The sequence below is a fragment of the Engystomops pustulosus genome, chromosome 7, assembly GCF_040894005.1.
Source record: "Engystomops pustulosus chromosome 7, aEngPut4.maternal, whole genome shotgun sequence".
Taxonomy (NCBI): Eukaryota; Metazoa; Chordata; class Amphibia; order Anura; family Leptodactylidae; genus Engystomops; species Engystomops pustulosus.
In genome coordinates, this window is record NC_092417.1 from 183,543,148 (window position 1) to 183,567,084 (window position 23,937).

General features: G+C 55.9%; 1 protein-coding gene across 10 annotated transcripts in view; it reads right to left on the minus strand.

The window, feature by feature from the left end:
* PLEKHA7 (pleckstrin homology domain containing A7) overlaps window positions 1–23,937 on the minus strand; it is a 99,710-nt gene that overhangs the window by 43,579 nt on the left and 32,194 nt on the right. For 9 of the 10 annotated variants that reach the window (XM_072119166.1, XM_072119169.1, XM_072119167.1 and 6 more), the window contains exons 2-3: window positions 5,934–6,017; window positions 1,111–1,222 (exon numbers count right to left, since the gene is read on the minus strand). In XM_072119166.1, the coding sequence (XP_071975267.1) occupies window positions 1,111–1,222; window positions 5,934–6,017 (196 nt within the window). Of the gene's footprint in view, window positions 1–722; window positions 870–1,110; window positions 1,223–5,933; window positions 6,018–23,937 lie in introns of those variants that run through there. The other variant, XM_072119173.1, reaches the window with a different exon arrangement.

Consider the following 23,937-nt stretch of genomic DNA (forward strand, 5'->3'; position numbering starts at 1 on the left):
GACCCCTACACACAACATACAATACCTCATATCTCTGTATACTGCATACATTACCTCAAAGATCTCTATATACAAGAGCTAATACCTCATATATCTCTGTATAATGTATACATTACCTCAAAGACCTCCATATACAGCCTGTTCTACCTATGTTACCTCATATCTCTATATACAGCCTCTTATACCTCATATATCTGTATACTGCATACAATACCTCATAGATCTCTATATACTGTATATATTACCTCATGAATCCTTATATACAGCTTCTAATACATCATATATCTACGTATACTGTACATATTAGATCTCGGTATACAAATCCCTATATACAACATCTAATACTTCTAATATTTGTCTGTATACCGTATTTATTAACTCATAGTTAACTCAAATATTTCATCTGATAATTCCTATATCTCATTATACTGTACATATTACCTCATAGATCCATATACGGTCTCTTATACTGCATACATCTCTGTATACTATACATATTACCTCATATATACCTGTATAGTGTGTTTATTACCTCACAGATCCCTCTATACCTTATATATATATACTTGTATACTGTATTTATTACCACATAGATCCCTATATACCACATGCAATACTATCTATATCTCATCATACTATATATATTACTTTATATATCCCCATATACAGCCTCCAATACCTCACACAGTGCAGTTAATACCTCTGTATATAGTCAGTATTACCTCATGTGTACAGTATACATGTCCTCACAGACCCTTGTATAAGGCCTCCCGTATCATTATATACAGTCTGGCGGATGCTATATAGCATGTCTTGCCCTCTGTGTATATGGAGGTGTCTCTGTTCCCTGCTCGTCATTTGCATTGCAAATCCCCTGCGGATGGCTAGAAGTTGACATTGGTGCGATGTTCTGCGCCGGGCAGGACGGGGGATGGGGACAGGCACAATGGCTGCAGCAGCGGCGGGTGTACACAATGCTGGTGTAGGATGTAAGAGAGGAGCTGCCGCCGGGGAGGATGATGGGGGTCCGGGATATCCTCCCTGTGTCATGGTGACTTCTGCCCCAGCACAAACTTCTCCCTCTCACAGACACGCCAGGGAGGGACTTACCTTAGGGGGGGGCCTGGAGTCTGCAGTGGACGTGGTCACAGCCGTGGACCCCTCACTCACCATGCTGTAGGGTCTGTGGCTCATCTGCTGAGGAGACATGATGGAGCTGTCCCTGGGGAAGACAAATGATTTGGTGAGAGGACGATGCAGCAGCAGCAGCGCAGGATCCCTCATCACAGCAGCAGCAGCGCAGTCACCTGTCATCTGCAGCGGGAGCAGGACCAGCGCTGCCCGGAGTATGACTGCAGCGGGGGCACAGCTGGAGGAGTGCAGGGAGGGCACAGCTGGAGGACTGCGGGGAGGGCACAGCTGGAGGACTGCAGGGGGGCACAGCTGGAGGACTGCAGGGAGGGCACAGCTGGAGGACTGCAGGGGGGCACAGCTGGAGGACTGCAGGGAGGGCACAGCTGGAGGACTGCAGGGAGGGCACAGCTGGAGGACTGCAGGGAGGGCACAGCTGGAGGACTGCGGGGAGGGCACAGCTGGAGGACTGCGGGGAGGGCACAGCTGGAGGACTGCGGGGGGACACAGCTGGAGGACTGCAGGGGGACACAGCTGGAGGAGTGCAGGGAGGGCACAGCTGGAGGACTGCGGGGAGGGCACAGCTGGAGGACTGCAGGGGGGCACAGCTGGAGGAGTGCAGGAGGGCACAGCTGGAGGAGTGCAGGGAGGGCACAACTGGAGGACTGCAGGGGGGGGCACAGCTGGAGGAGTGCAGGGAGGGCACAGCTGGAGGACTGCAGGGAGGGCACAGCTGGAGGACTGCAGGGAGGGCACAGCTGGAGGACTGCAGGGAGGGCACAGCTGGAGGAGTGCAGGAGGGCACAGCTGGAGGAGTGCAGGGAGGGCACAACTGGAGGACTGCAGGGGGGGCACAGCTGGAGGAGTGCAGGGAGGGCACAGCTGGAGGAGTGCAGGGAGGGCACAGCTGGAGGACTGCAGGGAGGGCACAGCTGGAGGAGTGCAGGGAGGGCACAGCTGGAGGAGTGCAGGGAGGGCACAGCTGGAGGAGTGCAGGGAGGGCACAGCTGGAGGACTGCAGGGAGGGCACAGCTGGAGGAGTGCAGGGAGGGCACAACTGGAGGACTGCAGGGGGGGCACAGCTGGAGGAGTGCAGGGAGGGCACAGCTGGAGGACTGCAGGGAGGGCACAGCTGGAGGAGTGCAGGGAGGGCACAGCTGGAGGACTGCAGGGGGGGCACAGCTGGAGGAGTGCAGGGAGGGCACAGCTGGAGGACTGCAGGGAGGGCACAGCTGGAGGACTGCAGGGAGGGCACAGCTGGAGGAGTGCAGGAGGGCACAGCTGGAGGAGTGAAGGGAGGGCACAGCTGGAGGAGTGCAGGGAGGGCACAGCTGGAGGACTGCAGGGGGGCACAGCTGGAGGAGTGCAGGGAGGGCACAGCTGGAGGACTGCAGGGAGGGCACAGCTGGAGGAGTGCAGGGAGGGCACAGCTGGAGGACTGCAGGGGGGCACAGCTGGAGGAGTGCAGGGAGGGCACAGCTGGAGGACTGCAGGGAGGGCACAGCTGGAGGAGTGCAGGGAGGGCACAGCTGGAGGAGTGCAGGGAGGGCACAGCTGGAGGACTGCGGGGAGGGCACAGCTGGAGGAGTGCAGGTAGGGCACAGCTGGAGGACTGCAGGGGGGCACAGCTGGAGGACTGCGGGGAGGGCACAGCTGGAGGACTGCGGGGAGGGCACAGCTGGAGGACTGCGGGGAGGGCACAGCTGGAGGACTGCAGGGGGGCACAGCTGGAGGAGTGCAGGGAGGGCACAGCTGGAGGACTGCAGGGGGGCACAGCTGGAGGACTTCGGGGAGGGCACAGCTGGAGGACTGCGGGGAGGGCACAACTGGAGGACTGCGGGGAGGGCACAGCTGGAGGAGTGCAGGGAGGGCACAGCTGGAGGACTGCAGGGGGGCACAGCTGGAGGACTTCGGGGAGGGCACAGCTGGAGGACTGCGGGGAGGGCACAGCTGGAGGACTGCGGGGAGGGCACAGCTGGAGGACTGCGGGGAGGGCACAGCTGGAGGACTGCGGGGGGACACAGCTGGAGGACTGCAGGGGGACACAGCTGGAGGACTGCAGGGGGGCACAGCTGGAGGACTGCAGGGGGGGCACAGCTGGAGGACTGCAGGGGGGGGCACAGCTGGAGGAGTGCAGGGAGGGCACAGCTGGAGGAGTGCAGGGAGGGCACAGCTGGAGGACTGCAGGGGGCACAGCTGGAGGACTGCGGGGAGGGCACAGCTGGAGGACTGCGGGGAGGGCACAGCTGGAGGACTGCAGGGGGGGCACAGCTGGAGGACTGCAGGGGGGGCACAGCTGGAGGAGTGCAGGGAGGGCACAGCTGGAGGAGTGCAGGGAGGGCACAGCTGGAGGACTGCAGGGGGGCACAGCTGGAGGACTGCGGGGAGGGCACAGCTGGAGGACTGCGGGGAGGGCACAGCTGGAGGACTGCGGGAAGGGCACAGCTGGAGGAGTGCAGGGGGACACAGCTGGAGGACTGCAGGGGGACACAGCTGGAGGACTGCAGGGGGGCACAGCTGGAGGACTGCAGGGGGGGCACAGCTGGAGGACTGCAGGGGGGCACAGCTGGAGGAGTGCAGGAAGGGCACAGCTGGAGGACTGCAGGGAGGGCACAGCTGGAGGACTGCAGGGGGGCACAGCTGGAGGACTGCGGGGAGGGCACAGCTGGAGGACTGCAGGGGGGGCACAGCTGGAGGACTGCAGGGAGGGCAAAGCTGGAGGACTGCAGGGGGGCACAGCTGGAGGAGTGCAGGGAGGGCACAGCTGGAGGACTGCAGGGGGGCAAAGCTGGAGGACTGCAGGGGGGCACAGCTGGAGGAGTGCAGGGAGGGCACAGTTGGAGGAGTGCAGGGAGGGCACAGCTGGAGGAGTGCAGGGAGGGCACAGCTGGAGGAGTGCAGGGAGGGCACAGCAGGAGGACTGCAGGGAGGGCACAGCTGGAGCAGTGCAGGGAGGGCACAGCTGGAGGAGTGCAGGGAGGGCACAGCTGGAGCAGTGCAGGGAGGGCACAGCTGGAGGAGTGCAGGGGGGCACAGCTGGAGAAGTGCAGGGAGGGCACAGCTGGAGGACTGCAGGGGGGCACAGCTGGAGGACTGCGGGGAGGGCACAGCTGGAGGACTGCAGGGGGGGCACAGCTGGAGGACTGCAGGGAGGGCACAGCTGGAGGACTGCAGGGAGGGCACAGCTGGAGGAGTGCAGGGAGGGCACAGCTGGAGGACTGCAGGGGGGCAAAGCTGGAGGACTGCAGGGGGGCACAGCTGGAGGAGTGCAGGGAGGGCACAGCTGGAGGAGTGCAGGGAGGGCACAGCTGGAGGAGTGCAGGGAGGGCACAGCTGGAGGAGTGCAGGGAGGGCACAGCAGGAGGACTGCAGGGAGGGCACAGCTGGAGCAGTGCAGGGAGGGCACAGCTGGAGGAGTGCAGGGAGGGCACAGCTGGAGGAGTGCAGGGAGGGCACAGCTGGAGGACTGCAGGGGGGGCACAGCTGGAGGAGTGCAGGGAAGGCACAGTTGGAGGACTGCAGTGGGGCCGGGCGACCCGGGTGCTGGGGCACTTTTTCTTTTGTTAACGGCTCTATAAACAGATTTGAGGTCCGTGGCCTGAACCCCTAATTCTGCTTTTTGAAGCTTTGGCTCAGCAGCTGTCATCAGAACTGTTGTAGATCCAGACATCATCCCTGTGATGGTTATGGGGGGCACAGATATTGGGGTCCCCTCCGGTGGGTACACAGCAGACATCATCCCTGTGATGGTTATGGGGGGCACAGATATTGGGGTCCCCTCCGGTGGGTACACAGCAGACATCATCCCTGTGATGGTTATAGGGGGCACAGATATTGGGGTCCCCTAAGTGGGTACACAGCCCCCTTGTAGTTCTGTCAGTGTACGGTGGATGTGATGAGGCGTCTAATTGCTGCGCACATTACTATAGTAACCTGCCGCCCACCTCACCCCCCGCCTGTGCCAGCGCCACTCGCCTGCTGAAAGACGAGAAAGTATAACCTCGCCAGCATCAGGAGCCGAGGGGGCGTGCCGACGTCAGGAGCCGAGGGGGCGTGCCGACGTCAGGAGCCGAGGGGGCGTGCCGGCGTCAGGAGCTGAGGGGGCGTGCCGACGTCAGGAGCCAAAGGGGGCATGCCGACGTCAGGAGCCAAAGGGGGCATGCCGACGTCAGGAGCCAAAGGGGGCGTGCCGACGTCAGGAGCCAAAGGGGGCGTGCCGGCGTCAGGAGCCAAAGGGGGCGTGCCGACGTCAGGAGCCGAGGGGGCGTGCCAACGTCAGGAGCCAAAGGGGGCGTGCCGACGTCAGGAGCCGATGAGGCGTGCCGGCGTCAGGAGCCGAGGGGGCATGCCGGCATCAGGAGCCAAAGGGGGCGTGCCAGCGTCAGGAGCCAAAGGGGGCGTGCCGGCGTCAGGAGCCAAAGGGGGCGTGCCGTCGTCAGGAGCCAAAGGGGGCGTGCCGGCGTCAGGAGCCAAAGGGGGCGTGCCGGCGTCAGGAGCCAAAGGGGGCGTGCCGGCGTCAAGAGCCAAAGGGGGCGTGCCGTCGTCAGGAGCCGAGGGGGCGTGCCGACGTCAGGAGCCAAAGGGGGCGTGCCGTCGTCAGGAGCCGAGGGGGCGTGCTGACGTCAGGAGCCAAAGGGGGCGTGCCGTCGTCAGGAGCCGAGGGGGCGTGCTGACGTCAGGAGCCAAAGGGGGCGTGCCGTCGTCAGGAGCCAAAGGGGGCGTGCCGGCGTCAAGAGTCGAGGGGGATTGCCAGCGTCAGAGGGCCAGAGCCTCACATAACATTGTCCGGAGAAGGTACCTACCTGTCTCGGAGGTCAAACTCAGCATTCTCTGGAGAAATCTCGCCCGTCACCGGGTGTCTGAATGTGGTCGTCTGCTGGTTGTGGCTGCAGAGAAGAAACCAAGACGTCAGATCCAATACTGTAATATCCAGTATATAGTAATAATACAGAGGGACAGTCACACATAATATACTCGCTATAGTGCTAATAGTATAATATACAGAGAGGGGTCATGGTCCCTACAACACCTCGGCATGCTCCTGATGAGGATCAGTATTGTGTGTGTGGCCTCCACGTGCCTGTATGACCTCCCTACAACACCTGGGCATGCTCCTGATGAGGATCAGTATTGTGTGTGTGGCCTCCACGTGGCTGTATGACCTCCCTACAACACCTCGGCATGCTCCTGATGAGGATCAGTATTGTGTGTGTGGCCTCCACGTGCCTGTATGACCTCCCTACAACACCTGGGCATGCTCCTGATGAGGCTCAGTATTGTGTGTGGCCTCCATGTGCCTGTATGACCTCCCTACAACACCTCGGCATGCTCCTGGTGAGGCTCAGTATTATGTGTGACCTCCACGTGTCTGTATGACCTCCCTACAACACCTGAGCATGCTCCTGATGAGGCTCAGTAGTGTGTGTGGCCTCCACGTGCCTGTATGACCTCCCTACAACACCTGAGCATGCTCCTGATGAGGTCAGTATTGTGTGTGGCCTCCACGTGCCTGTATGACCTCCATACAACACCTCGGCATGCTCCTGATGAGGCTCAGTATTGTGTGTGACCTCCATGTGCCTGTATGACCTCCATACAACACCTTGGCATGCTCCTGATGAGGCTCAGTATTGTGTGTGGTCTCCATGTGCCTGTATGACCTCCCTACAACTCCTCGGCATGCTCCTGATGAGGCTCAGTATTGTGTGTGACCTCCACGTGCCTGTATGACCATCCTACAACACCTCGGCATGCTGCTGATGAGGCTCAGTAGTGTGTGTGACCTCCACGTGCCTGTATGACCTCCCTACAACACCTCCGCATGCTCCTGATGAGGTCAGTAGTGTGTGTGACCTCCACGTGCCTGTATCACCTCCCTACAACACCTCGGCATGCTCCTGATGAGATCAGTATTGTGTGTGGCCTCCATGTGCCTGTATGACCTCCCTACAACACCTGGGCATGCTCCTGGTGGGGCTCAGTATTGTGTGTGGCCTCCATGTGCCTGTATGACCTCCCTACAACACCTCGGCATGCTCCTGATGAGGCTCAGTAAGGTGTGTGCCCTCCACGTGCCTGTATGACCGCCCTACAACACCTCGGCATGCTCCTGATGAGGCTCAGTATTATGTGTGACCTCCACGTACCTGTGTGACCTCCCTACAATACCTCGGCTTGCTCCTGATGAGGCTCAATAGTGTGTGTGACCTCCACGTGCCTGTATGACCTCTCTACAACACCTCGGCTTGCTCCTGATGAGGCTCAGTATTGTGTGTGGCCTCCACGTGCCTGTATGACCTCCATACAACACCTCGACATGCTCCTGATGAGACTCAGTATTGTGTGTGTGGCCTCCACGTGCCTGTATGACCTCCCTACAGCACCACGGCTTGCTCCTGATGAGGCTCAGTATTGTGTGTGGCCTCCACGTGCCTGTACGATCTCTCTACAACACCTCGGCATGCTCCTGATGAGACTCAGTATTGTGTGTGTGGCCTCCACGTGCCTGTATGACCTCTCTACAACACCTCGGCATGCACCTGATGAGGCTCAGTATTGTGTGTGTGGCCTCCATGTGCCTGTATGACCTCCCTACAACTCCTCGGCATGCTCCTGATGAGGATCAGTAATGTGTGTGGCCTCCACGTGCCTGTATCACCTCCCTACAATACCTCGGCATGCTCCTGATGAGATCAGTATTGTGTGTGGCCTCCACGTGCCTGTATGACTTCCCTAAAACTCCTCGGCATGCTCCTGATGAGGCTCAGTATTGTGTGTGGCCTCCACGTGCCTGTGTGACCTCCCTACAACTCCTTGGCATGCTCCTGATGAGGCTCAGTATTGTGTGTGACCTCCACGTGCCTGTATGACCTCCCTACAACTCCCCGTCATGCTCCTGATGAGGCTCAGTATTGTGTGTGTCCTCCACGTACCTATATGTCCTCCCTACAACTCCTCGGCATGCTCCTGATGAGGATCAGTAATGTGTGTGGCCTCCACGTGCCTGTATCACCTCCCTACAACACCTCGGCATGCTCCTGATGAGATCAGTATTGTGTGTGGCCTCCACGTGCCTGTATGACCTCCCTACAACACCTCCGCATGCTCCTGATGAGGCTCAGTATTGTGTGTGGCCTCCACGTGCTTGTATGACCTCCATACAACACCTCGGCATGCTCCTGATGAGGCTCAGTATTGTGTGTGGCCTCCACGTGCCTGTGTGACCTCTCTACAACTCCTTGGCATTCTCCTGATGAGGCTCAGTATTGTGTGTGGCCTCCACGTGCCTGTGTGACCTCCCTACAACTCCTTGGCATGCTCCTGATGAGGCTCAGTATTGTGTGTGGCCTCCACGTGCCTGTGTGACCTCCCTACAACTCCTTGGCATGCTCCTGATGAGGCTCAGTATTGTGTGTGGCCTCCACGTGCCTGTGTGACCTTCCTACAACTCCTTGGCATGCTCCTGATGAGGCTCAGTATTGTGTGTGACCTCCACGTGCCTGTATGACCTCCCTCCAACTCCCCGTCATGCTCCTGATGAGGCTCAGTATTGTGTGTGACCTCCACGTGCTTGTATGTCCTCCCTACAACTCCTCGGCATGTTTCTGATGAGGCTGAGTATTGTGAGTGACCTCCATGTGCCTGTATGTCCTCCCTACAACAGCTCGGCATGCTCCTGATGAGATCAGTAATGTGTGTGGCCTCCATCTGCCTGTATGTCCTCCCTACAACACCTGGGCATGCTCCTGATGAGGCTCAGTATTGTGTGTGGCCTCCACGTGCCTGTATGACTTCCCTACAACTCCTCAGCATGCTCCTGATGATACTCAGTATTGTGTGTGGCCTCCACGTGCCTGTATGTCCTCCCTACAACACCTGGGCATGCTCCTGCTTAGGATAAGTATTGTGTGTGTGGTCTCCATGTGCCTGTATGACCTCCCTACAACACCTCGGCATGCTCCTGATGAGATCAGTAGTGTGTGTGGCCTCCACGTGCCTGTATGACCTCCATACAACACCTGGGAATGCTCCTGATGAGGCTCAGTATTGTGTGTGACCTCCACGTGCCTGTATGACCTCCATACAACACCTGGGCATGCTCCTGATGAGGCTCAGTATTGTGTGTGACCTCCACGTGCCTGTATGACCTCCATACAACACCTGGGCATGCTCCTGATGAGGCTCAGTATTGTGTGTGGCCTCCACGTGCCTGTATGTCCTCCCTACAACTCCTCGGCATGTTCCTGATGAGGCTCAGTATTGTGTGTGGCCTCCTCGTGCCTGTATGACCTCTCTACAACTCCCCGTCATGCTCCTGATGAGGCTCAGTATTGTGTGTGGCCTCCAAGTGCCTGTATATCCTCCCTACAACTCCTCGGCATGTTCCTGATGAGGCTCAGTATTGTGTGTGGCCTCCACGTGCCTGTATGACCTCTCTACAACTCCCCGTCATGCTCCTGATGAGGCTCAGTATTGTGTGTGACCTCCACGTGCCTGTATGTCCTCCCTACAACTCCCCGTCATGCTCCTGATGAGGCTCAGTATTGTGTGTGACCTCCATGTGCCTGTATGTCCTCCCTACAACACCTCGGCATGCTCCTGATGAGATCAGTATTGTGTGTGACCTCCACGTGCCTGTATGACCTCTCTACAACTCCCCGTCATGCTCCTGATGAGGCTCAGTATTGTTTGAGGCCTCCATGTGCCTGTATGTCCTCCCTACAACACCTCGGCATGCTCCTGATGAGATCAGTATTGTGTGTGGCCTCCACGTGCCTGTATGTCCTCCCTACAACACCTAGGCATGCTCCTGATTAGGCTCAGTATTGTGTGTGTGGTCTCCACGTGCCTGTATGACCTCCCTACAACTCCTCGGCATGCTCCTGATGAGATCAGATCAGTAGTGTGTGTGGCCTCCACGTGCCTGTATGACCTCCATACAACACCTGGGCATGCTCCTGATGAGGCTCAGTATTGTGTGTGGCCTCCATGTGCCTGTATGACCTCCATACAACACCTGGGCATGCTCCTGATGAGGCTCAGTATTGTGTGTGGCCTCCACGTGCCTGTATGTCCTCCCTACAACTCCTCGGCATGCTCCTGATGAGGCTCAGTATTGTGTGTGGCCTCCACGTGCCTGTATGACCTCTCTACAATTCCTTGGCATGCTCCTGATCAGGCTCACTATTGTGTGTGGCCTCCACGTGCCTGTATGACCTCCCTACAACACCTCGGCATGCTCCTGATGAGATCAGTATTGTGTGTGGTCTCCATGTGCCTGTGTGACCTCCCTACAACACCTGGGAATGCTCCTGATGAGATCAGTATTGTGTGTGGCCTCCATGTGTCTGTATGTCCTCCCTACAACTCCTCGGCATGCTCCTGATGAGGCTCAGTATTGTGTGTGGCCTCCACGTGCCTGTATGACCTCCCTACAACACCTCAGCATGCCCCTGATGAGATCATTATTGTGTGTGGTCTCCATGTGCCTTTATGACCTCCCTACAACACCTGGGAATGCTCCTGATGAGATCATTATTGTGTGTCGCCTCCATGTGTCTGTATGTCCTCCCTACAACTCCTCTGCATGTTCCTGATGAGGCCCAGTATTGTGTGTGGCCTCCACGTGCCTGTATGACCTCTCTACAACTCCTCGGCATGCTCCTGATCAGGCTCACTATTGTGTGTGGCCTCCACGTGCCTGTATGACCTCCCTACAACACCTCAGCATTCTCCTGATGAGGCTCAGTATTGTGTGTGGCCTCCACGTGCCTGCGTGACCTCCCTACAACACCTGGGAATGCTCCTGATGAGATCAGTATTGTGTGGCCTCCACATGCCTGTATGACCTCCCTTCAACACCTCAGCATGCTCCTGATGAGATCAGTATTGTGTGTGGCCTCCACGTGCCTGCGTGACCTCCCTACAACACCTGGGAATGCTCCTGATGAGATCAGTATTGTGTGGCCTCCACATGCCTGTATGACCTCCCTACAACACCTCGGCATGCTCCTGATGAGGTCAGTATTGTGTGTGGCCTCCATGTCCTTGTATGACCTCCCTACAACACCTCGGCATTCTCCTGATGAGATCAGTAGTGTGTGTGGCCTCCACGTGCCTGTGTGACCTCCCTACAACACCAGGGAATGCTCCTGATGAGATCAGTATTGTGTGTGGCCTCCACGTGCCTGTATGACCTCCCAACAACACCTCGTTATGCTCCTGATGAGGCTCAGTATTGTGTGTGGCCTCCACGTGCCTGTATGACCTCCCTACAACTCCTCGGCATGCTCCTGATGAGGCTCAGTATTGTGTGTGGCCTCCACGTACCTGTATGACCTCCCTACAACACCTGTGCATGCTCCTGATGAGGTCAGTATTGTGTGTGGCCTCCACGTGCCTGTACGATCTCCCTACAACACCTCGACATGCTCCTGATGAGGCTCAGTATTGTGTGTGACCTCCATGTGCCTGTATGACCTCCCTACAACACCTCAGCATGCTCCTGATGAGGCTCAGTATTGTGTGTGGCCTCCACTGCCTGTATTACCTCTCTACAACACCTCGGCATGCTCCTGATGAGGTCAGTATTGTGTGTGGCCTCCATGTGCCTGTATGACCTCCCTACAACACCTCGGCATGCTCCTGATAAGGCTCAGTATTGTGTGTGGCCTCCATGTGCCTGTATAACCTCCCTACAACACCTGTGCATGCTCCTGATGAGGTCAGTATTGTGTGTGGCCTCCACGTGCCTGTATGACCTCTCTACAATGCCTCGGCATGCTGCTGTTTGGTTGCGGATGGTCTCCAAAGCGATCTCCTCCCAGAGCTGGACTAAAGCATCTGCCAACTCCTGGACAGTCTGCGGTACAGTGTGATGTTGCTGGATGGAGCGAGACATGATGTTCCTTATATGATATATTGGATTCAGGTCTGGGGAACGAGGGGGCAGTCCATAGCGTCATCCTGCAGGAGCTGCTACCACACTCCAGCCTAGCATTGCCCGGCATTAGGAGGACCCCAGGGCCATCAGCACCAGCATATGGTCTCACAGAGGTCTGAGGATCTCATCTTGGTACCTAATAGCAGTCTCTGGGGAGCACATGGAGGGCTGTGCGGCCCCAGACCATTACTGACCCACTGCCAGACGGGTCATGCTGAAGGATGTTGCCGGCAGCTCTCCATGGCGTCTCCACGACTCCGCGACTGTCACGAGTCTTATAACGCTCCAGCACTGATATAACCTGCAGATATTACATCACATGTGACTGATCTCCTCTTATAACGCTCCAGTACTGATATAACCTGCAGATATTACATCACATGTGACTGATCTCCTCCTCCTATGACGGGTGCACTCTTTATATTCGGTTATTACGTGTCACTATTTTGGGCGATGTTCCCGGGATATCGGCTCCGGGAGGTAATGATCCGTGCAGCGGCAGATGGCTGCGCATAATTAGGAATATTCTGTGCTTGGAGTGTAAGACGGAGGAATATCTTGGAATATCTGCAGAGGAGAAGGTCATCACCAGTCGCTAACCATTCCCCCTTGTCTGGGGCAGTCACTAACCACTCCCCCTTGTCTGAGGCAGTCACTTACAACTCCCCCTTGTCTGGCGAGAGGGACAGAGGAGCCTACGGAGGAGGAGGAGAGAGGGACAGAGGAGCCTACGGAGGAGGAGGAGAAAGGGACAGGGAAGCCTGGGGAGGAGGAGAGGGGGGCAGGGAAGCCTGCGGAGGAGGAGGAGAGGGGGACAGGGAAGCCTGGGGAGGAGGAGAGGGGGGCAGGGAAGCCTGCGGAGGAGGAGGAGAGGGGGACAGGGAAGCCTGCGGAGGAGGAGGAGGAGAGGGGGACAGGGAAGCCTGCGGAGGAGGAGAGGGGGACAGGGAAGCCTGGGGAGGAGGAGAGGGTGGCAGGGAAGCCTGCGGAGGAGGAGAGAGAGACAAGGAAGCCTGCGGAGGAGGAGAGGGGGACAGGGAAGCCTGCTGAGGAGGAGAGAGGGACAGGGAAGCCTGCAGAGGAGGAGAGGGGGACAGGGAAGCCTGCGGAGGAGAGGGGGACAGGGAAGCCTGCGGAGGAGGAGAGAGGGACAGGGAAACCTGCGGAGGAGGAGGAGAGAGGGACAGGGAAGCCTGCATAGGAGGAGAGAGGAACAGGGAAGCCTGCAGAGGAGGAGAGGGGGACAGGGAAGCCTGCGGAGGAGGAGAGGGGGACAGGGAAGCCTGCGGAGGAGGAGAGAGGGACAGGGAAGCCTGCGGAGGAGGAGAGGGGGACAGGGAAGCCTGCGGAGGAGGAGAGGGGGACAGGGAAGCCTGCAGAGGAGGAGGAGAGAGGGACAGGGAAGCCTGCAGAGGAGGAGAGGGGAACAGGGAAGCCTGCGGAGGAGAGGGGGACAGGGAAGCCTGCGGAGTAGAGAGGGACAAGGAAGCCTGCGGAGGAGAGAGGGACAAGGAAGCCTGCGGAGGAGGAGAGAGGGACAAGGAAGCCTGCGGAGGAGGAGGAGAGAGGGACAGGGAAGCCTGCAGAGGAGGAGAGGGGGACAGGGAAGCCTGCAGAGGAGGAGAGGGGGACATGGAAGCCTGCGGAGGAGGAGAGGGGGGCAGGGAAGCCTCGAGAAGAGGAGGAGAGAGGGACAGGGAAGCCTGCAGAGGAGGAGAGGGGGACAGGGAAGCCTGCGGAGGAGGAGAGGGGGACAGGGAAGCCTGCGGAGGAGGAGAGAGGGACAGGGAAGCCTGCGGAGGAGGAGGAGAGAGGGACAGGGAAGCCTGCATAGGAGGAGAGAGGAACAAGGAAGCCTGCGGAGGAGGAGGAGAGAGGGACAGGGAAGCCTGCAGAGGAGGAGAGGGGGACAGGGAAGCCTGCAGAGGAGGAGAGGGGGACAGGGAAGCCTGCAGAGGAGGAGAGGGGGGCAGGGAAGCCTCGAGAGGAGGAGGAGAGAGGGACCGGGAAGCCTGCAGAGGAGCAGAGGGAGACAGGGAAGCCTGGGGAGGAGGAGAGAGGGGCATGGGAGCCTGCAGAGGAGGAGAGGGGGACAGGGGAGCCTGCGGAGTAGAGAGGGACAAGGAAGCCTGCGGAGGAGGAGAGAGGGACAAGGAAGCCTGCGGAGGAGGAGAGAGGGACAAGGAAGCCTGCGGAGGAGGAGGAGAGAGGGACAGGGAAGCCTGCGGAGGAGGAGAGGGGGACAGGGAAGCCTGCAGAGGAGGAGAGGGGGACAGGGAAGCCTGCGGAGGAGGAGAGGGGGGCAGGGAAGCCTCGAGAAGAGGAGGAGAGAGGGACCGGGAAGCCTGCAGAGGAGCAGAGGGAGACAGGGAAGCCTGGGGAGGAGGAGGAGAGAGGGACAGGGAAGCCTGCGGAGGAGGAGAGAGAGACAAGGAAGCCTGCGGAGGAGGAGAGGGGGACAGGGAAGCCTGCTGAGGAGGAGAGAGGGACAGGGAAGCCTGCAGAGGAGGAGAGGGGGACAGGGAAGCCTGCGGAGGAGGAGAGGGGGACAGGGAAGCCTGCGGAGGAGGAGGAGAGAGGGACAAGGAAGCCTGCGGAGGAGGAGGAGAGAAGGACAGGGAAGCCTGCATAGGAGGAGAGAGGAACAAGGAAGCCTGCGGAGGAGGAGGAGAGAGGGACAGGGAAGCCTGCAGAGGAGGAGAGGGGGACAGGGAAGCCTGCAGAGGAGGATAGGGAGACAGGGAAGCCTGCGGAGGAGGAGAGGGGGGCAGGGAAGCCTCGAGAGGAGGAGGAGAGAGGGACCAGGAAGCCTGCAGAGGAGCAGAGGGAGACAGGGAAGCCTGGGGAGGAGGAGAGAGGGGCATGGGAGCCTGCAGAGGAGGAGAGAGGGACAGGGAAGCCTGCGGAGGAGGAGAGAGGGACAGGGAAGCCTGCGGAGGAGGAGAGAGGGACAGGGAAGCCTGCGGAGGAGGAGAGGGGGACAGGGAAGCCTGCGGAGGAGGAGATGGGGACAGGGAAGCCTGCAGAGGAGGAGGAGAGAGGGACAGGGAAGCCTGCAGAGGAGGAGAGGGGAACAGGGAAGCCTGCGGAGGAGGAGAGGGGGACAGGGAAGCCTGCGGAGTAGAGAGGGACAAGGAAGCCTGCGGAGGAGAGAGGGACAAGGAAGCCTGCGGAGGAGGAGGAGAGAGGGACAGGGAAGCCTGCGGAGGAGGAGGAGAGAGGGACAAGGAAGCCTGCGGAGGAGGAGGAGAGAGGGACAAGGAAGCCTGCGGAGGAGGAGGAGAGAGGGACAGGGAAGCCTGCAGAGGAGGAGAGGGGGACAGGGAAGCCTGCAGAGGAGGAGAGGGGGACAGGGAAGCCTGCGGAGGAGGAGAGGGGGGCAGGGAAGCCTCGAGAGGAAGAGGAGAGAGGGACCGGGAAGCCTGCAGAGGAGCAGAGGGAGACAGGGAAGCCTGGGGAGGAGGAGGAGTGGGGCACATGGGAGCCTGCGGAGGAGGAGAGGGGGGCAGGGAAGCCTCGAGAGGAGGAGGAGAGAGGGACCGGGAAGCCTGCAGAGGAGCAGAGGGGGACAGGGGAGCCTGTGGAGGAGGAGTGGGGCACATGAGAGCCTGCGGAGGAGGAGAGGGGGGACAGGGGAGCCTGTGGAGGAGGAGAGAGGGGCATGGGAGCCTGCAGAGGAGGAGAGGGGGACAGGGGAGCCTGCGGAGGAGGAGTGGGGCACATGGGAGCCTGCGGAGGAGGAGAGGGGGGACGGGGAGCCTGTGGAGGAGGAGAGAGGGGCATGGGAGCCTGCGGAGGAGGAGAGGGGGGACAGGGGAGCCTGCGGAGGAGGAGAGGGGGACAGGGAAGCCTGCGGAGGAGGAGAGGGGGACAGGGAAGCCTGCTGAGGAGAGAGGGACAAGGAAACCTGCGGAGGAGGAGAGGGGGGCAGGGAAGCCTGCAGAGGAGGAGGAGAGGGGGACAGGGGAGCCTGCAGAGGAGGAGGAGAGAGGGACAGGGCAGCCTGCAGAGGAGGAGGAGAGAGGGACAGGGAAGCCTGCAGAGGAGGAGAGGGGGACAGGGAAGCCTGCGGAGGAGGAGAGAGGGACAAGGAAGCCTGCGGAGGAGGAGAGAGGGACAAGGAAGCCTGCAGAGGAGGAGAGAGGGACAAGGAAGCCTGCGGAGGAGGAGGAGAGAGGAACAGGGAAGCCTGCGGAGGAGGAGAGGGGGACAGGGAAGCCTGCGGAGGAGGAGAGGGGGACAGGGAAGCCTGCGGAGGAGGAGAGGGGGACAGGGAAGCCTCGAGAGGAGGAGAGGGGGGCAGGGAAGCCTCGAGAAGAGGAGGAGAGAGGGACCGGGCAGCCTGCAGAGGAGGAGAGGGGGACATGGAAGCATAGAGAGGAGGAGAAAAGGGACATGGAAGCCTGGGGAGGAGGAGAGAGGGGCATGGGAGCCTGCAGAGGAGGAGAGGGGGACAGGGGAGCCTGCGGTGGAGGAGGAGGAGGAGTGTGGCACATGGGAGCCTGCGGAGGAGGAGAGGGGGGACAGGGGAGCCTGCGGAGGAGGAGAGGGGGGCATGGGAACCTGCGGAGGAGGAGAGAGGGGCACAGGGGAGTCTGCGGAAGAGGAAAAGAGGGGCACAGGAGAGCCTGCGGAGGAGAGAGGGACAGGGAAGCCTGCGGGGGAAAGAGGGACAGGGAAGCCTGCGGGGGAAAGAGGGACAGGGAAGCCTGCGGGGGAAGGAGGGACAGGGAAGCCTGCGGAGGAGGAGAGGGGATCAGGGGAGTCTGCAATGGAGAGGGCGACAGGAAAGCCTGGGGAGGAGGAGAGAGGACAGGGAAGCCTGCGGAGGAGGAGAGGGAGACAGGGGAGTCAGTGGAGGAGGAGGAGAGGGGGACTGGGGAGCTTGCGGAGGAGGAGTAGAAGAGGGGCATAGGGGAGCCTGCGGAGGAGAGGGGGACAGGGGAGACTGCAGAGGAGGAGGAGAGCGGGACAGGTGAGCCTGGAGAGGAGGAGGAGAGGGGGACAGGGGAGCCTGCAGAGGAGGAGGAGAGGGGGACAGGGAAGCCTATGGAGGAGGAGAGGTGGGCAGGGAAGCCTGCGGAGGAGGAGGAGAGGGGGACTGGGGAGCCTGCGGAGGAGGAGTAGAAGAGGGGCATAGGGGAGCCTACGAAGGAGAGGGGGACAGGGGAGCCTGCGGAGGAGGAGGAGAGGGGGACAGGGGAGCCAGCAGAGGAGGAGGAGAGGGGGACAGGGGAGCCTGCGGAGGAGGAGGAGAGGGGGACAGGGGAGCCTGCAGAGGAGGAGGAGGAGAGGGGACAGGGGAGCCTGTGGAGGAGGAGAGTGGAACTATGGAGTCTGCGGAGGAGGAGAGGTGGACAGGGGAGCCTGTGGAGGAGAAGGGGCAGGGGAGTCTGTGGAGGAGATGAAGGGGATAGGGGACCCGGGACTGGGAGGAGAAGAAGGGTGCAGGAGGGACAAATAATCAACTTACAGCAATAAAAGTTGTTAGAGAGATACATTATTTTACTGCAGAAATATGGCTGCAGCTCTGGCTGTGACCGGAGTATTAGAAAAAATCTAAAAATAGTGGCTGCAGCTTTGGCTGTGAGCAGTGTAGAGCACGTGACTATGTATCTTGCTTCCCTCTGTTAGTCCTCTCTGGGTAACACACATAGGCGACAGGTAAACCTGCGGGAAGAGGCACATATACAAATTCTCAAACATGGGACAATTCCCCAGGAGCAGGGGGGTCCAGAGTCGAAAACTTACATAAACGATCCTAGGAGCTGACTGCTATCAGAGACTTCTCTGGTGAGACAAGGACAACACAGAAATTATGTACACCCCCTCCAAGGCAGGACACAAGTCAGCGGCCGTCCTACCTGCAGATATGAAACTGGTTTGTCTGGATACTGCACCAAGTGTTTTACACAGCGCTGGGGACATAGCACAAAGCGAGAGGAAGGCGCAAAAGACTCCAACACAGACCAAAATCAACCAGGCACAGTAATAAAGTGTGAGAACAGAGAATCAGATCTGACCATGGATCATTACCAGCTGGGAACAGTAACAAAGCGGAAGGAGGGCGAAACAGATCTGACTATGGACCAATAATAACTGGGAACAGTAACAAAGCGGGAGGAGGGCGAAACAGATCTGACTATGGACCAATAATAACTGGGAACAGTAACAAAGCGGAAGGAGGGTAAAACAGATCCGACAATGGACCAATAATAACTGGGAACAGTAACAAAGCGGAAGGAGGGTAAAACAGATCTGACTATGGACCAATAATAACTGGGAACAGTAACAAAGTGGGATGAGGGCAAAACAGATCTGACTATGGACCAATAATAACTGGGAACAGTAACAAAGCGGGATGAGGGCGAAACGGATCTGACTATGGACCAATAATAACTGGGAACAGTAACAAAGTGGGATGAGGGCAAAACAGATCTGACTATGGACCAATAATAACTGGGAACAGTAACAAAGCGGGATGAGGGCGAAACAGATCTGACTATGGACCAATAATAACTGGGAACAGTAACAAAGCGGGATGAGGGCGAATTGGATCTGACTATGGACCAATAATAACTGGAAACAGTAACAAAGCGGGAGAAGGGCGAAACAGATCTGACTACGGACCAATAATAACTGGGAACAGTAACAAAGCGGGAGGAGGGCGAAATGAATCTGACTATGGACCAATAATAGCTGGAAACAGTAACAAAGCGGGAGGAGGGCGAAATGAATCTGACTATGGACCAATAATAACTGGGAACAGTAACAAAGCGGGATGAGGGCGAAACGGATCTGACTATGGACCAATAATAACTGGGAACAGTAACAAAGCGGGAGGAGGGCGAAACGGATCTGACTATGGACCAATAATAACTGGAAACAGTAACAAAGCGGGAGAAGGGGGAAACAGATCTGACTATGGACCAATAATAACTGGAAACAGTAACAAAGCGGGAGAAGGGGGAAACAGATCTGACTATGGACCAATAATAACTGGGAACAGTAACAAAGCGGGAGGAGGGCGAAATGAATCTGACTATGGACCAATAATAACTGGGAACAGTAACAAAGCGGGAGGAGGGCGAAATGAATCTGACTATGGACCAATAATAACTGGGAACAGTAACAAAGCGGGAGGAGGGCGAAACGGATCTGACTATGGACCAATAATAACTGGAAACAGTAACAAAGCGGGAGAAGGGGGAAACAGATCTGACTATGGACCAAAAACAACTGGGAACAGTAACAAAGCGGGAGGAGGGCGAAACGGATCTGACTATGGACCAATAATAACTGGGAACAGTAACAAAGCGGGAGAAGGGGGAAACAGATCTGACTATGGACCAATAATAACTGGGAACAGTAACAAAGCGGGAGGAAGGCGAAACAAATCTGACTATGGACCAATAATAACTGGGAACAGTAACAAAGCGGGAGGAAGGCGAAACAGATCTGACTATGGACCAAAAACAACTGGGAACAGTAACAAAGCGGGAGGAGGGCGAAACGGATCTGACTATGGACCAATAATAACTGGGAACAGTAACAAAGCGGGAGAAGGGGGAAACAGATCTGACTATGGACCAATAATAACTGGGAACAGTAACAAAGCGGGAGGAAGGCGAAACAAATCTGACTATGGACCAATAATAACTGGGAACAGTAACAAAGCGGGAGGAAGGCGAAACAGATCTGACTATGGACCAATAATAACTGGGAACACTAACAAAGTGAAAAGAGGGCAAAACAGATCTGACTATGGATCATTACCTATTGAAATAAGTAACAAAGTGGGATGAGGGTAAATCAGATTTGATTATGGGCCAGCAACTGGGAACAGTAAAAAACCGGGAGGAGGGCGAAACGGATCTGACTATGGACCAATAATAACTGGGAACAGTAACAAAGCGGGAGGAGGGCGAAACAGATCTGACTATGGACCAATAATAACTGGTAACAGTAACAAAGCGGGAGGAGGGCGAAACAGATCTGACTATGGACCAATAATAACTGGGAACAGTAACAAAGCGGAAGGAGGGTAAAACAGATCCGACAATGGACCAATAATAACTGGGAACAGTAACAAAGCGGAAGGAGGGTAAAACAGATCTGACTATGGACCAATAATAACTGGGAACAGTAACAAAGTGGGATGAGGGCAAAACAGATCTGACTATGGACCAATAATAACTGGGAACAGTAACAAAGCGGGATGAGGGCGAAACGGATCTGACTATGGACCAATAATAACTGGGAACAGTAACAAAGTGGGATGAGGGCAAAACAGATCTGACTATGGACCAATAATAACTGGGAACAGTAACAAAGCGGGATGAGGGCGAAACAGATCTGACTATGGACCAATAATAACTGGGAACAGTAACAAAGCGGGATGAGGGCGAATTGGATCTGACTATGGACCAATAATAACTGGAAACAGTAACAAAGCGGGAGAAGGGCGAAACAGATCTGACTACGGACCAATAATAACTGGGAACAGTAACAAAGCGGGAGGAGGGCGAAATGAATCTGACTATGGACCAATAATAGCTGGAAACAGTAACAAAGCGGGAGGAGGGCGAAATGAATCTGACTATGGACCAATAATAACTGGGAACAGTAACAAAGCGGGATGAGGGCGAAACGGATCTGACTATGGACCAATAATAACTGGGAACAGTAACAAAGCGGGAGGAGGGCGAAACGGATCTGACTATGGACCAATAATAACTGGAAACAGTAACAAAGCGGGAGAAGGGGGAAACAGATCTGACTATGGACCAATAATAACTGGAAACAGTAACAAAGCGGGAGAAGGGGGAAACAGATCTGACTATGGACCAATAATAACTGGGAACAGTAACAAAGCGGGAGGAGGGCGAAATGAATCTGACTATGGACCAATAATAACTGGGAACAGTAACAAAGCGGGAGGAGGGCGAAATGAATCTGACTATGGACCAATAATAACTGGGAACAGTAACAAAGCGGGAGGAGGGCGAAACGGATCTGACTATGGACCAATAATAACTGGAAACAGTAACAAAGCGGGAGAAGGGGGAAACAGATCTGACTATGGACCAAAAACAACTGGGAACAGTAACAAAGCGGGAGGAGGGCGAAACGGATCTGACTATGGACCAATAATAACTGGGAACAGTAACAAAGCGGGAGGAAGGCGAAACAAATCTGACTATGGACCAATAATAACTGGGAACAGTAACAAAGCGGGAGGAGGGCGAAATGAATCTGACTATGGACCAATAATAACTGGGAACAGTAACAAAGCGGGAGAAGGGGGAAACAGATCTGACTATGGACCAATAATAACTGGGAACAGTAACAAAGCGGGAGGAAGGCGAAACAAATCTGACTATGGACCAATAATAACTGGGAACAGTAACAAAGCGGGAGGAAGGCGAAACAGATCTGACTATGGACCAAAAACAACTGGGAACAGTAACAAAGCGGGAGGAGGGCGAAACGGATCTGACTATGGACCAATAATAACTGGGAACAGTAACAAAGCGGGAGAAGGGGGAAACAGATCTGACTATGGACCAATAATAACTGGGAACAGTAACAAAGCGGGAGGAAGGCGAAACAAATCTGACTATGGACCAATAATAACTGGGAACAGTAACAAAGCGGGAGGAAGGCGAAACAGATCTGACTATGGACCAATAATAACTGGGAACACTAACAAAGTGAAAAGAGGGCAAAACAGATCTGACTATGGATCATTACCTATTGAAATAAGTAACAAAGTGGGATGAGGGTAAATCAGATTTGATTATGGGCCAGCAACTGGGAACAGTAAAAAACCGGGAGGAGGGCGAAACGGATCTGACTATGGACCAATAATAACTGGGAACAGTAACAAAGCGGGAGGAGGGCGAAACAGATCTGACTATGGACCAATAATAACTGGTAACAGTAACAAAGCGGGAGCAGGGCGAAACGGATCTGACTATGGACCAATAATAACTGGGAACAGTAACAAAGCGGGAGGAGGGCGAAACAGATCTGACTATGGACCAATAATAACTGGTAACAGTAACAAAGCGGGAGGAGGGCGAAACGGATCTGACTATGGACCAATAATAACTGGGAACAGTAACAAAGCGGGAGGAAAGCGAAACAAATCTGACTATGGACCAATAATAACTGGGAACAGTAACAAAGCGGGAGGAGGGCGAAACGGATCTGACTATGGACCAATAATAACTGGAAACAGTAACAAAGCGGGATGAGGGCGAAACAGATCTGACTATGGACCAATAATAACTGGGAACAGTAACAAAGCGTGAGGAAGGCGAAACGGATCTGACTATGGACCAATAATAACTGGGAACAGTAACAAAGTGGGAGGAGGGTGGAACAGATCTGACTATGGACCAATAATAACTGGGAACAGTAACAAAGCGGCCAAACGAATTGGGGAGGGAAATCTCCCAGGTTGAATTGATAGTACCAATTGCTGGTGCAGTCAGCCCTGTAATGGGGTCCGGGGGCGTCCGGGAATATGAGGTCTGGCAGGCACTCAGAGTGTGGAGTCTTGTTCTGCCTCTGTATTTTGTACTGGGGGTGGGCGGAATCATCCCGCTCTGTCTGTGGTCTTTGCTATTGGACTCAGCCCGTGGTTGCCTGGGTCTACCTGGTGAGTTATCTCTGAAGGCTGTGGAGAGTCTGGGCTACCTCGATCAGAGGATGGGGGTCCTCTTGGGCTCCATTCATGGCGGGTGCTTGTTCTGCCCCCCTATGGCCCTGCACCGCGGTCTGAATCAGGAGGTCCAGGTGCAAACCAGCGCTGCAACTGCTGTTCATTGTCAGTCAAGGACTGGATCGGAAAATGCAGATATAGTTGTGACTAGTGGGGAGACCAACTTCCCCCCCCTTTGCCTGTATCCATATACGGTTAATGGAAGTATGAAATCTGGAGGAGTGAATAAAAATATGGGCCTGAGATTAGGGAATCTCAACCCCGGGGTTTATAGTTATGGGGAGGAAAGGAAAAATGTGTATATGCAATCTATAGAGAACAGTAGAATTAGGTTTACGCGTTACGTGCTCTTAGAGATTAGGAAATCTATACCTAGGAGGAATATGAAGTGTAAAGATATACCAAAAGAAATTAGGAGACCGTTTCGGGGAACGAGGGCAGGCTTTAAGTGTAAACAGAAAAAGAGGGGGATGAGACCGTTTGTCCCGTCGGTGTTAACTGGAAATGTAAGATCTCTAAGTAACAAAATGGACGAGTTACATTCTATGGTCATGAATTATAATGAAATGTCGAAGTGCTGTATTATGTGTTTCACTGAGTCATGGTTGCACGATATGATCCCGGATAGCCTAATTAGTGTACCAGGTTTCTCCCAGATCAGGGGAGATAGGGATTGTAGAAATAGTGGGAAGAAAAAAGGTGGAGGTATTATTATTTATGTAAATCAGGGATGGTGTCTAGCCGAACATATTACAGTGAGAACTAAACATTGCTGTGGAGATGTGGAGATCTTAGCACTGGTGATGAGGCCCTTCTATCTGCCGAGGGAGTTCTCGGCTGTAATCTTGGTTGGTATATATATTCCACCATCAGCCAATTACGATGCGGCACTTACAGTAATTCAGGATGTGGTTGGTGAACTACAAGGTAGATACAGTGATACTTTATTGATCATAACTGGAGATTTCAACCACGTTAGGAAAGCGGGTGTATGGTCAAAGTTAACACAGTATGTGACTAGGCCGACTAGAGGAGAACATATACTTGATCTATTCTATGCTAACATTACTGATGCTTACAAATCTGTGACACTGTCACCCTTGGGAAATTCTGACCATAACTTGATCTTTCTTAA